Source organism: Larus michahellis, chromosome 22 (genome assembly GCF_964199755.1).
Source record: "Larus michahellis chromosome 22, bLarMic1.1, whole genome shotgun sequence".
NCBI lineage: Eukaryota > Metazoa > Chordata > Aves > Charadriiformes > Laridae > Larus > Larus michahellis.
The window spans coordinates 3,864,381-3,879,124 of NC_133917.1; the positions used below are offsets into that span (position 1 = coordinate 3,864,381).

At 66.8% G+C, this 14,744-nt stretch overlaps 1 protein-coding gene across 1 annotated transcript; it reads left to right on the plus strand.

Moving 5' to 3' along the window:
* The first annotated feature begins 227 nt into the window (after window positions 1–227).
* On the plus strand, window positions 228–11,871 carry TARBP2 (TARBP2 subunit of RISC loading complex). Its single transcript, XM_074565141.1, has 9 exons — window positions 228–333; window positions 1,719–1,900; window positions 4,113–4,218; window positions 6,096–6,179; window positions 6,395–6,467; window positions 8,661–8,778; window positions 8,898–9,025; window positions 10,948–11,137; window positions 11,299–11,871. Exons 1-9 carry the CDS (start codon window positions 281–283, stop codon window positions 11,454–11,456), a joined length of 1,092 nt encoding a protein of 363 aa, XP_074421242.1. The 5' UTR covers window positions 228–280; the 3' UTR covers window positions 11,457–11,871.
* Window positions 11,872–14,744: the final 2,873 nt, after the last annotated feature.

The following is a 14,744-nucleotide window of genomic DNA, read 5'->3' on the forward strand; positions in this document are numbered from 1 at the left end:
CCCCGCCCCCGCAGCAGATCCCCCTCAGCCCCGCCCCGGGGGGGGGGGGGAGAGTCCACCACCTTCCCAGCATTCCCTCTGCGCGGGGGGTTGTGGGAAGCGTAGTCCGCCGGGGGGGGGAGCGGCAGCGGAAGCTGCCGCTCCCCCCCCCGGCGGACTACGCTTCCCACAACCCCCCGCAGCGCCCCTCCGTTTCCCATCATCCCCCGCGGCGGGGGCGGGGGGGGCGCGCAGCGGGCGCCCCCTGGCGGCGCGGGCGGCGGGACGGAGCGCGGCGGGGATGAGCGAGGAGGGGGCGGGCGGCGGGGCCAGGCGGAGCGGCGGCTTCCCCAGGTACCGGAGACACTCCCCCCCCCCCCCCCCCCCCCCAACTTTCCCTTACCGGCATAACCCCCCCTCCCCTTACCGCGAGACACCCCCCCCAAACCGGGAGACCCACCCCAAACTGGGAGACGCCCCCCTCAAATCGGGGTTATCCCCCCCCCCCCCCCCAGGGTTGGGGCCTACTCCAGGCCTTCGGGCCTGGCCCTCTCGGTCGCCAGGGGACCGTGAGGGGCGGGGGGGCTAAAGGCTTGTGCCCGTGTGGCGGTGCCACCCCTGTCCCCATGCCGGGGGTGGGGGGGGGGCTCCATCCCTGTCCCCGTGGCAAGTGGCAGGGCCACCCCTGTCCCCACGCCACGTGGTGGTGCCACCTCTCTGACCGTGTCCCCAACGCTCCCTGGGGGCTCCAGCCCTCTCCCCGTGTCCCCACGCTGTGTGTGTGTGTGTGTGTGGGGGGGCTCCATCCCGGTCCCCGTGTCCCCATGGCACATGGCAGTGCCACCCCTGTCCCCGTGGCATGTGGTGGTGCCACCCCTGTCCCCACGTCCCCGTACTGTGGGGCAGTGCCACCCCTGTCCCCGTGTCCCCCTGCTACATGGCAGTGCCACCCCTGTCCCCATGCTGTGTGGTGGCTCCGTCCCTGTCCCCACCCCTGTCCCCGTGTCCCCATGGCACGTGGTGGTGCCACCCCTGTCCCTGTGTCCCCGTGGCATGTGGTGGTGCCACCCCTGTCCCCCCCGTGTCCCCATACTGTGTGGCAATGCCACCCCTATCCCCATCTTCCCCCGCTACAGGGCAGTGCCATGCCTGTCCCCATACTGTGTGACAGCGTCACCCCTGTCCCCGTGCTGTGTGGTGGCTCCATTCCTGTCCCCATACCGTATGGTGGTGCCACCCCTGTCCCCATGTCCCCCTGCTACATGGCAGTGCCACCCCTGTCCTCGTACTGTGTGGTGGCTCCATCCCTGTCCCCACCCCTGTCCCCGTGTCCCCATGGCAAGTGGCGGTGCCACCCATGTCCCCGTGCTGTGTGGCAGTGCCACCCCTGCCCCCATGCCACGGGGCAGTGCCACTGCTGTCCCCATGTCGCCCTGCTGCATGGCAGTGCCACCCCTGTCCCCGTGTCCCCGTGCTGTGCGCTGGCTCCATCCCTGTCCCCATATCCTAAGGCTGTGTGGCCATGCCACCCTTGTCCCCATGTCCCCATGCCACCCTTGTCCCCATGTCCCCATGCCAAGCGGTAGTGCCACCCCTTTCCCCCTATCCCAATGCTCCCAGGTGATGCCACCCCTGTCCCCACGCCACGCGCCAGCCTCTCCCACCACCCCATTCCCCCCCTCCCTCCCAATCCAACCCCCCCACCGGTCCCCTCTGACCCCTGCTCGGGCTGGTGACAGCCCTGTCCCCAGCCTGGAGCAGATGCTGGCCGCCAACCCCGGGAAGACGCCCATCAGCCTGCTGCAGGAATATGGCACTCGCATAGGCAAGACCCCCGGCTACGACCTCCTGAAGGCCGAGGGACAAGCCCACCAGCCCAACTTCACCTTCCGTGTCACCGTTGGGGACATCAGCTGCACCGGTGGGTCCCTGACACCCTCTATTTCCAGGCTGTCCCCTCCCTCACCCTCCCCGGCGCGAGGGGGGAACCCCCCGCGCCGGGGAGGGTGAGGGAAGGGACAGCCTGGAGAGGGTGACGTGGGGTGGATCTCGCCTGCCTGGGATGCGGGGTTGGGGGGGGGGTGACTTTGGGGACAGCGAGGACACGGGGATTGTCCCCAGGGTGGTGGGGATGTGCTGGGTGGTCCCTAAAAGTGGGTTGTGGCAGGGGAAATCCCCACGGAACCCTAAAAAGTGGGTGCTGGGGGGGGGATCGCCTGGGACTCTGATGCCTGGGACACTCAGGGATGCCCTGGGACCCCCAAAAAGTGGGTGCTGGGGGGATCGCCTGGGACTCTGATGTCTGGGACACTCAGGGATGCCCTGGGACCCCCAAAAAGTGGGTGCTGGGGGGGGATCGCCTGGGATCCCGATGCCTGGGGGTGCCCTGAGACCCCCAAAAAGTGGGTGCTGGGGGGGGGGATCACCTGGGATTCCAATGGCTGGGACACTCAGTGATGCCCTGGGACCCCCAAAAAAGTGGGTGCTGGGGGGGATCGCCTGGGATTCCGATGTCTGGGACACTCAGGGATGCCCTGGGACCCCCAAAAAAGTGGGTGCTGGGGGGGATCGCCTGGGATTCCAATGTCTGGGACACTCAGGGATGCCCTGGGACCCCCAAAAAGTGGGTGCTGGGGGGATCACCTGGGACTCTGATGTCTGGGACACTCAGGGATGCCCTGGGACCCCCAAAAAGTGGGTGCTGGGGGGGGATCGCCTGGGATCCCGATGCCTGGGGGTGCCCTGAGACCCCCAAAAAGTGGGTGCTGGGGGGGGGGATCACCTGGGATTCCAATGGCTGGGACACTCAGTGATGCCCTGGGACCCCCAAAAAAGTGGGTGCTGGGGGGGATCGCCTGGGATTCCGATGTTTGGGACACTCAGGGATGCCCTGGGACCCCCAAAAAGTGGGTGCTGGGGGGGATCGCCTGGGATTCCGATGTCTGGGACACTCAGGGATGCCCTGGGACCCCCAAAAAAGTGGGTGCTGGGGGGGATCGCCTGGGATTCCAATGTCTGGGACACTCAGGGATGCCCTGGGACCCCCAAAAAGTGGGTGCTGGGGAGGGATTGCCTGGGATCCCGATGCCTGGGGATCCCCTGAGACCCCCAAAAAGTGGGTGCTGGGGAGAATCAGCTGGGACTCTGATGTCTGGGACACTCAGGGATGCCCTGGGACCCCCAAAAAGTGGGTGCTGTTGGGGATCGCCTGGGATTCCAATGTCTGGGACACTCAGGGATCCCTGGACACCCCAAAAAGTGGGTGCTGGGGGGGGATCACCTGGGATTCCAATGTCTGGGACACTCAGGGATGCCCTGGGACCCCCAAAAAGTGGGTGCTGGGAGGGGATCGCCTGGGATCCCGATGCCTGGGACACTCAGGGATCCCTGGACACCCCAAAAAGTGGGTGCTGGGAGGGGATCGCCTGGGATCCCGATGCCTGGGACACTCAGGGATCCCTGGACACCCCAAAAAGTGGGTGCTGTTGGGGATCGCCTGGGATTCCAATGTCTGGGACACTCAGGGATCCCTGGACACCCCAAAAAGTGGGTGCTGGGGGGGGATCGCCTGGGATTCCAATGTCTGGGACACTCAGGGATGCCCTGGGACCCCCAAAAAGTGGGTGCTGGGGGGGGATCACCTGGGATCCTGGTGCCGGGGGATCGCCGAGACCCCCAAAAGTGGCTTGTGGTGGGGGCTCACCTGGGACTCCAATGCCTGGGACACATAGGGATCTCCCAGGACCCCCCAAAATTGGGTCCTGATGGGAGATCGCCTGCCCCCCCGATACCTGGGATGCCCAGGGATCCTCTGGGACCCCAAAAAGTGGGTTGTGGTGGGGGATCGCCTGGGATCGTGATGAACACTCAGGGATCCTTTGGGATCCCCCAAAAAAATGGTTCAGGGTTGAGGCGGGGGGGGAGAATCACCCGGGATCCCCAATGCCTGGGACACTGGGGGCCCCCCCCCGGCACCCCACTGCCCGGGTTATGTCAGAGGGATCCCCCAGAACCCCGACATCGGGGCTGCGGCAGCCCTAACCACGGCCCGTGGGTCTGCCAGGGGTCTGGGGGGGTGCCCCCCCAGGTGTGTCCCCCCCCCCCCCCCCCAGCTCAGCCGGTGTCTCCCCCAGGGCAGGGGCCCAGCAAGAAGGCGGCGAAGCACAAAGCGGCAGAGGTGGCCCTGAAACTGCTCAAGGGGGGGGACATGCTGGAGCCCACCGCCCCCGAGGAGCCCAGGTGAGGGGGGGGACGGGGTCCCCGGGGTGCTGGGGGGGGTCAGGGTGGGGTTGGAGGGAGCTGGGGTTGGCGGGGGGGGAGTGCGGGGGGTGCTGGATGCACAGGGGAGGGCACCGAGGTGTGTCCAGGAGGTGCTGGGGGGAGTTTGGGGTGCTCTGGAGGGGGGGCGGGCAGGCAGTTTGGGGGTACCCAGGGGGTTGGGAGTGCCCCAGGGGTGCAGGGCACCCAGGCTTGGGGGGTTCGGGGGGGTCTGCGGGGGGTTGAGGGCACCCGGGGGAGTTTGGGGGTAGCCGAGGTGATTGGGGATGTTGGGGGGGGGTTGGGAATACCAGGGGGTCCCAAGGGAATTGGGTGTGCCGGGGATGATCTGGGAATACCACGGGGTCTGGGGGTCCCAAGGGAATTGGGTGGATCTGGGGGTCCCAAGGGAATTGGGGGGGCGTGTTGGGAATACCAGGGGGTCTGGGGGTCCCAAGGGAATTGGGGGTGCTGGGGGGGGGGTGGGAATACTGGGGGTCTGGGAGTCCCAAGGGAATTGCAGGGATCTGGGGGGGGTTGGGATTACCAGGGGGTCTGGGGGTCCCAAGGGAATTGGGGGTGCTGGGGGGGGGGTTGGGAATACTGCGGGTCTGGGAGTCCCAAGGGAATTGGGTGGATCTGGGGGTCCCAAGGGAATTGGGGGTGCTGGGGGGGGGGGTTGGGAATACTGGGGGTCCCAAGGGAATTGCAGGGATCTTGGGGGGGGTTGGGAATACTAGGGGTCTGGGGGTCCCAAGGGAATTGGGGGGGGGTTGGGAATACCAGGGGGTCTGGGGGTCCCAAGGGAATTGGGGGTGCCTGGGGGGATTTGGGAATACGAGGGGGTCCCAAGGGAATTGGGTGGATCTGGGGCTCCCAAGGGAATTGGGGGGGGTGTTGGGAATACCAGGGGGTCTGGGGGTCCCAAGGGAATTGGGGGTGCCGGGGAGGATCTGGGAATACCAGGGGGTCTGGGGGTCCCAAGGGAATTGGGTGGATCTGGGGGTCCCAAGGGAATTGGGGGGGGTTGTTGGGAATACCAGGGGGTCTGGGGGTCCCAAGGGAATTGGGGGTGCTGGGGAGGATCTGGGAATACCACGGGGTCTGGGAGTCCCAAGGGAATTGCAGGGATCTGGGGGGGGTTGGGATTACCAGGGGGTCTGGGGGTCCCAAGGGAATTGGGGGGGGGGGGTTGGGAATACCAGGGGGTCTGGGGGTCCCAAGGGAATTGGGTGGATCTGGGAGTCCCAAGGGAATTGGGGGTGCCTTGGGGGGGGTTGGGAATACCAGGGGGTCTGGGGGTCCCAAGGGAATTGGGGGGATCTGGGGGTCCCAAGGGAATTGGGGGTGCTGGGGGGGGGGTGGGAATACTGGGGGTCTGGGAGTCCCAAGGGAATTGCAGGGATCTGGGGGGGGTTGGGAATACTACGGGTCTGGGGGTCCCAAGGGAATTGGGGGGGGGTGTTGGGAATACCAGGGGGTCTGGGGGTCCCAAGGGAATCGGGGGTGCCGGGGGGGTTTGGGAATACCAGGGGTCTGGGTGTCCCAAGGGAATTGGGTGGATCTGGGGGTCCCAAGGGAATTGGGGGTGCTGGGGGGGGGTGGGAATACTGGGGGTCTGGGAGTCCCAAGGGAATTGCAGGGATCTGGGGGGGGTTGGGATTACCAGGGGGTCTGGGGATCCCAAGGGAATTGGGGCAGGGGTTGGGAATACCAGGGGGTCTGGGGGTCCCAAGGGAATTGGCGGTGCCTGGGTGGGGGTTTGGGGGGTCTGGGGGTGCCGGGGGCAGGGGGGGGCAGGGAGGAGGTGCCGGGGGGGGGCCGGCTCGGGCGTTAACGTCTCACCTTTTATCCCCAAGCTCTCCTTTCCCCCCAGAGCCCCCGGCTGAGCTCAGCCCCACGGCCGCCCCCCTGGCACCCGCCGTGCCCCCACCCTCGCCCAGGTAACAGGGTGGGGGACACCCAGGTGCTGGGGCTGGGCCGGTGGGGGGGCACCCATCCCCCCCCCCCCCAAACCCCCCAGCTCCCGACACCCCATTACACTTCCCCGCCTCCCCCCACCTTCCCCCAGCCCCCCAACCCAGGGGTCCTGCTGTGGGCCCCCCCCCACTCTGTCACCGTGCCCCCCCCTGATGCCGTGCCCCTCTGCCCCACACAGGGGCACCCCCCTGGAGATGAAGACGCCCGTGTCCCCCCCCCAGTCGGAGTGTAACCCTGTGGGGGCTCTGCAGGTGGGTGACACCATGGGCTGGGACAAATGGGGACACGTCTGTCCGTCCCCCCCCTCCCCCTGCCCCCAGCTCAGTTTTGGGCGGGGGGGGGGGCATGCAGCTTTGGGGGTGACCTTACCCATTTTGGGGGTGACCGTGACCTTTGGGGACAGCGGACCCATTTCAGGGGTGATTATCCCCGTTTGGGGGGACGGTTATCCCTGTTTTGGGAATATTTATCCCCATTTTGGGGACGGTTATCCCCATTTTGGGGACAATTATCCCCATTTTGGGGACGGTTATCCCTGTTCTGGGGACAGTTATCCCCATTTCGGGGATGTTTATCCCTGTTTTGGGGACAGCGGAACCATTTCAGGGATGATTATCCCTGTTTGGGGGGACGGTTATCCCTGTTTTGGGAATATTTATCCCCATTTTGGGGACGGTTATCCCTGTTCTGGGGACAGTTATCCCTATTTCGGGGATGTTTATCCCCATTTGGGGGATATTTATTCCCGTTTTGTGGATGGTTATCTCCATTTTGAGGATATTTATCCCCATTTTGCGGATCGTTTTCCCTGGTTTGGGGACAGTTATCCCTATTTCAGGATGTTTATCCACATTTTGGGGACAGTTATCCCCGTTTTGGGGATGGTTATCCCATTTAGGGGATATCTGTCCTCATTTTGCGGATGGTTATCCCTGTTTTGGGGACAGTGGACCCATTTTGGGGACAGTTATCCCTGTTTTGGGGACAGTTATCCCCATTTCGGGGATGTTTATCCCCATTTTGGGGACAGTTATCCCTGTTCTGGGGACAGTTATCCCTATTTCGGGATGTTTATCCCCATTTTGGGGATGGTTATCCCTGTTTTGAGGACAGTTATCTGCATTTTGGGAATATTTATCCCTGTTCTGGTGATATTTATTCCCATTTTGGGGACGGTTATCCCTGTTCTGGGGACAGTTATCCCTATTTGGGGATGGTTATCCCTGTTCTGGGGACAGTTATCCCCATTTTGGGGATGGTTATCCCTGTTTTGGGGAATATTTATCCCCATTTTGGGGACAGTTATCCCTATTTCAGGATGTTTATCCCCATTTTGTGGATCCTTATACCTATTTTGCGGATAGTTATCCCTGTTTTGGTGATATTTATTCCCATTTTGGGGACGGTTATCCCTGTTCTGGGGACAGTTATCCCTATTTCGGGATGTTTATCCCCATTTTGGGGACGGTTATCCCTGCTTTGGGGACAGTTATCCCCATTTTGGGGACAGTTATCCCTATTTCAGGATGTTTATCCCCATTTTGTGGATCCTTATCCCTGTTTTGGGGATAGATATCCCTGTTTTGGTGATATTTATTCCCATTTTGGGGACGGTTATCCCTGTTCTGGGGACAGTTATCCCTATTTCGGGATGTTTATCCCCATTTTGGGGACGGTTATCCCTGTTTTGGGGACAGTTATCCCCATTTTGGGGATATTTATCCCCATTTTGGGGACAGTTATCCCTATTTCAGGATGTTTATCCCCATTTTGTGGATCCTTATCCCTGTTTTGGGGATAGATATCCCTGTTTTGGTGATATTTATTCCCATTTTGTGGACGGTTATCCCTGTTCTGGGGACAGTTATCCCTATTTCGGGATGTTTATCCCCATTTTGGGGACGGTTATCCCTGCTTTGGGGACAGTTATCCCCATTTTGGGGATATTTATCCCCATTTTGGGGACAGTTATCCCTATTTCAGGATGTTTATCCCCATTTTGTGGATCCTTATCCCTGTTTTGGGGATAGATATCCCTGTTTTGGTGATATTTATTCCCATTTTGGGGACGGTTATCCCTGTTCTGGGGACAGTTATCCCTATTTCGGGCCGTTTATCTCCATTTTGGGGCCGTTTATCCCCGTTTTGGGGACAGTTATCCCCATTTGGGGGACAGCTATCCCTATTTCGGGCTGTTTATCCCCATTTCGGGGACGGTTATCCCCATTTCGGGGACAGTTATCCCCATTTCGGGGACAGTTATCCCTGTTTTGGGGACAGTTATCCCTGTTTTGGGGCTGGCTCTGCCCATCTGGGGGCCCGCAGTGCCCGTTTCAGGGCCGGCAGCTCCTTTCTGGGGGCAGCTCTCCCTATTTTGGGGGGTGCCGGTGGCCCTGCCCTCCTCAGACACCCCCCCCCCCCCAATTTTTGCCCCCCCCGGCCAGGAGCTGGTGGTGCAGAAGGGCTGGCGCCTGCCCGAGTACACGGTGACGCAGGAGTCGGGGCCGGCGCATCGCAAGGAGTTCACCATGACCTGCCGCGTGGAACGCTTCGTGGAGATCGGTACGGGGCCTGGGGGTGGGGGGGGGGTTGGGGGGGGGGGCAAAGTGTGGGGACACACACACACACACGGAGAGCAGGGTGCCAGGCTCACCTCGGTGTCCCTTGTCCCCTCCTCGCAGGCAGCGGCACCTCCAAGAAGCTGGCGAAGCGCAACGCGGCCGCCAAGATGCTGGTGCGGATCCACAACGTCCCCATGGAGCCGCGGGAGGGCAGCGAGGCCGAGGTGGAGGAGGACCAGTTCTCCATGGTACCCCCCCGGGGGGGGGAACGGGGGGACACGGGCACCCCACGGCCACCCTGAGGGGCTGACGGGGGGGGACACAGGCACCCCGGGGGGGTAACGGGGGGACACGGGCACCCTATGGCCACCCTGAGGGGCTGACGGGGGGGCACGTGGGCACCCTGAGGAGTTAATGGGGGGGACACGGGCACCCTGGGGGGGTAATGGGGGGACACGGGCACCCTGAGGGGCTAACAGGGGGGCACATGGGCACCCTGAGGAGTTAACGGGGGGGGACAGGGGCGCCCCGAGGGGGTAACGGGGAGACACGGGCACCCCATGGCCACCCTGAGGGGCTAATGGCGGGGGACACAGGCACCCCAAGGGGTTAATGGGGGGGACACGGGCACCCCATGGCCACCCTGAGGTGCTAACGGGGGGGACACAGGCAACCCGGAGGGGTAACAGGGGGACACGGGCACCCCCTGACCACCCCGAGGTGCTGACGGGGGGGACACAGGCACCCCGGGAGGGTAACAGGGGGACACGGGCACCCCATGGCCACCCTGAGGTGCTGACGGGGGGGACACAGGCACCCCGGGAGGGTAACGGGGGGGACACAGGCACCCCATGGCCACCCTGAAGGGCTGATGGGGGGGGACGCAGGCACCCCGGGGGGGTAACGGGGGGACACGGGCACCCCATGGCCACCCTGAGGGCTAACGGGGGACAGCAGCACCCCGAAGCCACCCCAAGAGGTTAATGGGGGGGACCCATGGGCATCCCGAGGCCACTCCGAGGGGTCAGTGGGGGACACGGGCACCTCTGTACCCCCTATTCCAGGGCTTATGGCCCCCCAGAGATTGAAGTCGGGGGGCAGTAGGGCAGGGGGACACCCAAGGGACCCCCAGGTCCTCCCTGAGTCGGGGGAACCCTCTGGATTTAGGGTCCTTGGGTGGGTGCGTGTTGTCCCCATGGAAGGTCCCTGAAACAGGGGGGGCGTCCTGCAGTCCCCAAGCCCCCATGTCCCCTGGGGTACCCTGTGGGGGGTCCCAACAGCCCCCACATTCCTGGCGTGGCCCCCAAGTCCCCAGGGTGTCCCCATACGGGGGTCCTGGCGGTGTCTGAGCTGCCGTGTCCCCAGGGTGTCCCCACAGAGGGTCCCTTTGGCTCCTGAGCCCCTGTCCCTCAAGGGTGTCCCCGCACGGGGGGTCCCGGTGGTCCCCGAGCCCCCATGGGTGTCCCCGTCTGGGGGGTCCCCTCTGTTCCTGAGCCCCTGTGTCCCCATGGGGGGGGGTTCAGAGGGTCCCCGAGCCCCCATGGGTGTCCCCGTCTGGGGGGTCCCCTCTGTTCCTGAGCCCCTGTGTCCCTGTGGGGGGGGTTCAGAGGGTCCCCGAGCCCCCATGGGTGTCCCCGTCTGGGGGGTCCCCTCTGTTCCTGAGCCCCTGTGTCCCCATGGGGGGGGGTTCAGAGGGTCCCCGAGCCCCCATGGGTGTCCCCGTCTGGGGGGTCCCCTCTGTTCCTGAGCCCCTGTGTCCCTGTGGGGGGGGTTCAGAGGGTCCCCGAGCCCCCATGGGTGTCCCTGTCTGGGGGGTCCCCTCTGTTCCTGAGCCCCTGTGTCCCCACGGGGGGGTTCAGAGGGTCCCCGAGCCCCCACGGGTGTCCCCGTCTGGGGGGTCCCCTCAGTTCCTGAGCCCCTGTGTCCCCGTCGGGGGGGTTCAGAGGGTCCCCGAGCCCCCATGTCCCTTGGGTGTCCCTGCGTGGGACTGCGGGTGGTCCCTGAGCCCCTGTATCCCCATGCAGGGGGACCCCCTATCCCCATGGAGGCGGGGGTGGGGGGTGTCCGGGTGGTCGCCGTGTCCCCGTGGTGGGGGTCGGGGTGGTCCCCGCAGGGTTGGGGGGGGGGGGTTGGTGGTTGGGGACAGTCCCCGAGCGCCCTGTCCCCGCAGGCGGGCCCCAGGCTGGAGGGGCTGCGCGGCCGAGCCCCCGGCTGCACCTGGGACTCCCTGCGCAACTCGGCGGGCGAGAAGATCGTGCAGCTGCGGAGTCACCCGCTGGCACCCATGGGCGCGGGGGCCTGCGCCCTCCTGCAGGAGCTCTCCGAGGAGCAGAGCTTCGCCATCAGCTACCTCGACATCGGTGAGCGCGTGTGGCCCCCCCCTCTCCTCTCCCTGAGCACCCCCATGGCCGCCCCAGCCCCGGGCTCCGGGCTCCAGGGGTGGGGTTTTGGGGGTGAAGGGGGGGTCCTGGGTGACTGACGGTGGCCTGTCCCCGTGTCCCCCGCCCCGCGCTGTCCCCAGATGCGTTGAGCCTCAGCGGGTTGCACCAGTGTCTGGTGGAGCTGTCGACGCAGCCGGCCACCGTGTGCCACGGCGCGGCCCCCTCCCGCGACGGCGCCCGCTCCCAGGCCGCCCGCAACGCCCTCCAGTACCTCCGCATCATGGCGGGGGGCAAGTGACACCCCCCCCTTACACCCCACACACACACACGCCCCCCCCACACACACCTGGACGGACCCACGGACGCGCCGACAGACCCACAGATGGACCCTTGGACTCCCCCGCCCCCCACACGGACCTCGAGGTGGGGCGGGGGGGGGATGCCTGCACCCACCGGTGGGCACCCGGCCCCCACCCCACGGACACTCAGCTGGACACCCGGCCCCACTGACGCACCCTGTGGGCCCCGGACCTGCTGACGGATGGACGGACGGACGGACGGACGGATGGACACACGGCCCCCCCCCAGACGGAGCCTGGACAGACCTCAGGGCCTGGGGGCACCCTCCGTCGTGGCCCCCCACCCCGCCGGGGGCGAGGAGGGTCCCCAGGCGCCAACCAGCCCCTGGGAATAAAGCTGGGGGGGTTTGTAAACTCCCGGCGTCGGTGTGCTTTTGGGGGGAGGCCGAGGGGCACCTGGGGGGCACTTGTGGGGCAGAAAGGGGGCAGGTGTCCCCTCTGTGTCCCCAAGGGACGAAACCAGAGCCAGTGTCTGGGTGGCACCAGTTTATTGGTGACGGATGGACCCGCGGACGGACGGGCTTGGGGACGGCTCTGCAGACAGACGGCTCCGGGGACGGACGGACGGACGGACGGATGCTCAGCGGCGGCGGCCGAAGCGCTGCGGCGTCGCCATGGTCCAGAATGGGGCGGACGGAGGGTCCCAGCTGCGGGGGCTGAGCCGGGCCTGGGACCCCCCCTGCGGCCCCCGCCCCAACCTGCCGCGGGGACACCGGCACCGCTGACACCCCCCGGCCGGGACGGACGGACGGGGAGGGACAAGGATGCACAGACACGGATGGATGGGGACAGAGGGACAAAAGGGGACGCAGAGGGACGGAAGGGGACAGGGACGGGGGATCCGGAGGGACGGGAAGGGATGGACAAATGGACAGGGACAGACAGACGCGGGTGAGTGAGGACAGACGGCTGGAAGGGGACAGAGTGCCGTGGACGGGTGGGGACAGGGGGACAGACGGAGGGATGGGAATGGACTGAGGGACATGGACAGACACGGGACGTGTGGGGACAGACAGACACGAATGGGGACAGACGGACACGAATGGGGGACACCCATCCCGGCACTGGCCAGGCCACCCGCTCGTCCCCTTTGGTTGCCCCCAAACACCCGGGTCCTTCCCCGCCTTTGGGTGTCCCCGAACTCCCGGCCCCTTCCCCACCCCCCCACCCCCGGTGTCCCCGAACACCCCGGTCCCTCCCCGGCCCCGGTGCCCCCCGGTGTCCCCAGCCCCCCCCCCGGTGCCCCCCGGCCCCGCTCACCTCTGCGGCTGGAGGGGGGACCCGGGGCCGCGGCGCTGCAGGGACCGGAGCAGCGCGCCCAGGGCGGCGGCGGCGGCGGCCGGGGGGGGCGGCCCCGGGGGGGCGGCGGCCTGTGGAAGGGTCGGGGGTGGGGGGGGGAGGGGAGTGTCACGGCAGCCCCGGGCCCGGGGGCGCCCCCCAACCACCCCCCAACCCCAAGAAGCGTCTCCCCCCCACCCCCGCCCCGGCGCATCCCGCCCCGACGGCGCGGAGCGGGGCTCACCGGGGCCGGGCCGGGGTCGGGGCCGGTACCGGGGGCTCTGGGGCAGCAGCGGGCGGCGCGGAGGGTCCCGGCCAGCGCCAGCAGCAGCAGCAGCAGCAGCCGTCGCCCCGCCATGGCCCCCGCCGTCGCCCCCGCCGCCGCCGCCGCCTCTTATAGCAGGGCCGGGCCGCCGGGGGGGTCCCGGGGGAGCGGGAGATGGCGGGGATCGATCCCGGCCCCGCCGCCGCCGCTAATTAAACCCATTTACCAGCCGCGACAGCCGCCGCCGGGGACGGACAGACGGACGGGATGGATGGACGGGGGCGGCACCGCTCCCCCCCCGACCCCGCTCCGCCCGGGACCCTCAACCGGCACCACCGGGGCCGCCCGCACCGTCGGGACACCCCCCCCCACCCCCCCCCTCCAACTCCGCCCCGGCCCCAGCCCGTCCCCGGGACCCCCGAACCCGGAGGGGGACTCCCCGGAACCGCAGCCCGGCCTCGCCCCATCCCGGACCGGGACCCCTCCAGTGCACTGAACCCCCCCCCCCCCCCGCGAGAGCCGTTCTCCAGGATCCTCCCCCGCCCCCCTCCACCCGCCTCTCCGTTCCCGGGACCCCCCCGCGTCCCGCACCGGGACCCCCAGTCCCCCCCCCGCGGCCGCTCCGCCGCGGCTCGTTGTCGCCACCCGGTGGCCGCGCCGCGCTCCTGCAGCCCCGACGGGGCGGCGCCGGCTCCGCCGCTCCCCGGGACAACCCCCCCCCCCCCAGGGGGTTTCACCCGCTCCCTCGCACCCAAATTCAGCCGAAATCGCCCCAAACGCGCAGCCCGAGGGGGGGGGCCCGGACCACTGCGGCGGCCCCGTGTCCTCCCCCCCCCCGCGAAACTGGCTCACCTGCAGTGTCACCCCGGTGGGCGCCAGCCCCGCGCTGTCCCCAGGTAGGTCTGATGGCCGGATGGCATCACCCCGGTGGGTGACAGCCACATCATGTCCCCAGCCAAGTCTGATGGCCGGATGCTGTCACCCAGGTGGGCAACAGCCTCGCGGTGTCCCCAGCCAGCTCTGATGGCCCAGCAGTGCCACCCCCGTGGGTGACAGCCCCATGGCATCCCCAGGCACCCCTGATGGCCGGACGGTGCCACCCCAGTGGGTGACAGCCACATAATGTCCCCAGGCACATACGATAGCCGGATGGTGTCACCCAGGCGGGTGACAGCCCTGTGCTGCCCCCAGGTAGGTCTGATGGCCGGATGGCATCTGATAGCCACATGATGTCCCCAGCCTGCTCTCATGGCTGGGCAGTGTCACCCTCGTGGGTGACAGCCCCATGGCGTCCCCAGGCACCTCTGGTGGCCGGACGGTGCCACCCCGGTGGGTGACAGCTACATAACGTCCCCGGGCACATCTGATGGCCGGATGGCATCACCCAGGTGGGTGACAGCCCCATGGTGTCCCCAGCCAGCTCTGATGGCCGGATGGCATCACCGATTTGGGTGACAGCCACACAATGTCCCCAGCCAGCTCTGATGGCCGGGCAGTGCCACCCAGGTGGGTGACAGCCCCATGGTGTCCCCAGCCAGCTCCGATGGCAGCCGGTGTCCCCCAGACGCCGGCTGAGTGTTGTCCCCTCCAGCCCTGTGTCGTCCCCCCCCCGCCATTACCGCCCAGTGACAACCACACCGTGTCCCCCGGGCGGGTGACGGCCAAGGGTGTCCCCGGGACAGGT

Excerpts from the sequence above, each read along its gene's own strand:
- TARBP2 (XM_074565141.1), top strand. The coding sequence starts at position 281 with ATGAGCGAGGAGGGGGCGGGCGGCGGGGCCAGGCGGAGCGGCGGCTTC. Across the intron at positions 1,901-4,112 it reads TGGGGACATCAGCTGCACCG|GGCAGGGGCCCAGCAAGAAG; the intron begins GTGGGTCCCTGA and ends TGTCTCCCCCAG. Across the intron at positions 8,779-8,897 it reads GGAACGCTTCGTGGAGATCG|GCAGCGGCACCTCCAAGAAG; the intron begins GTACGGGGCCTG and ends CCCTCCTCGCAG.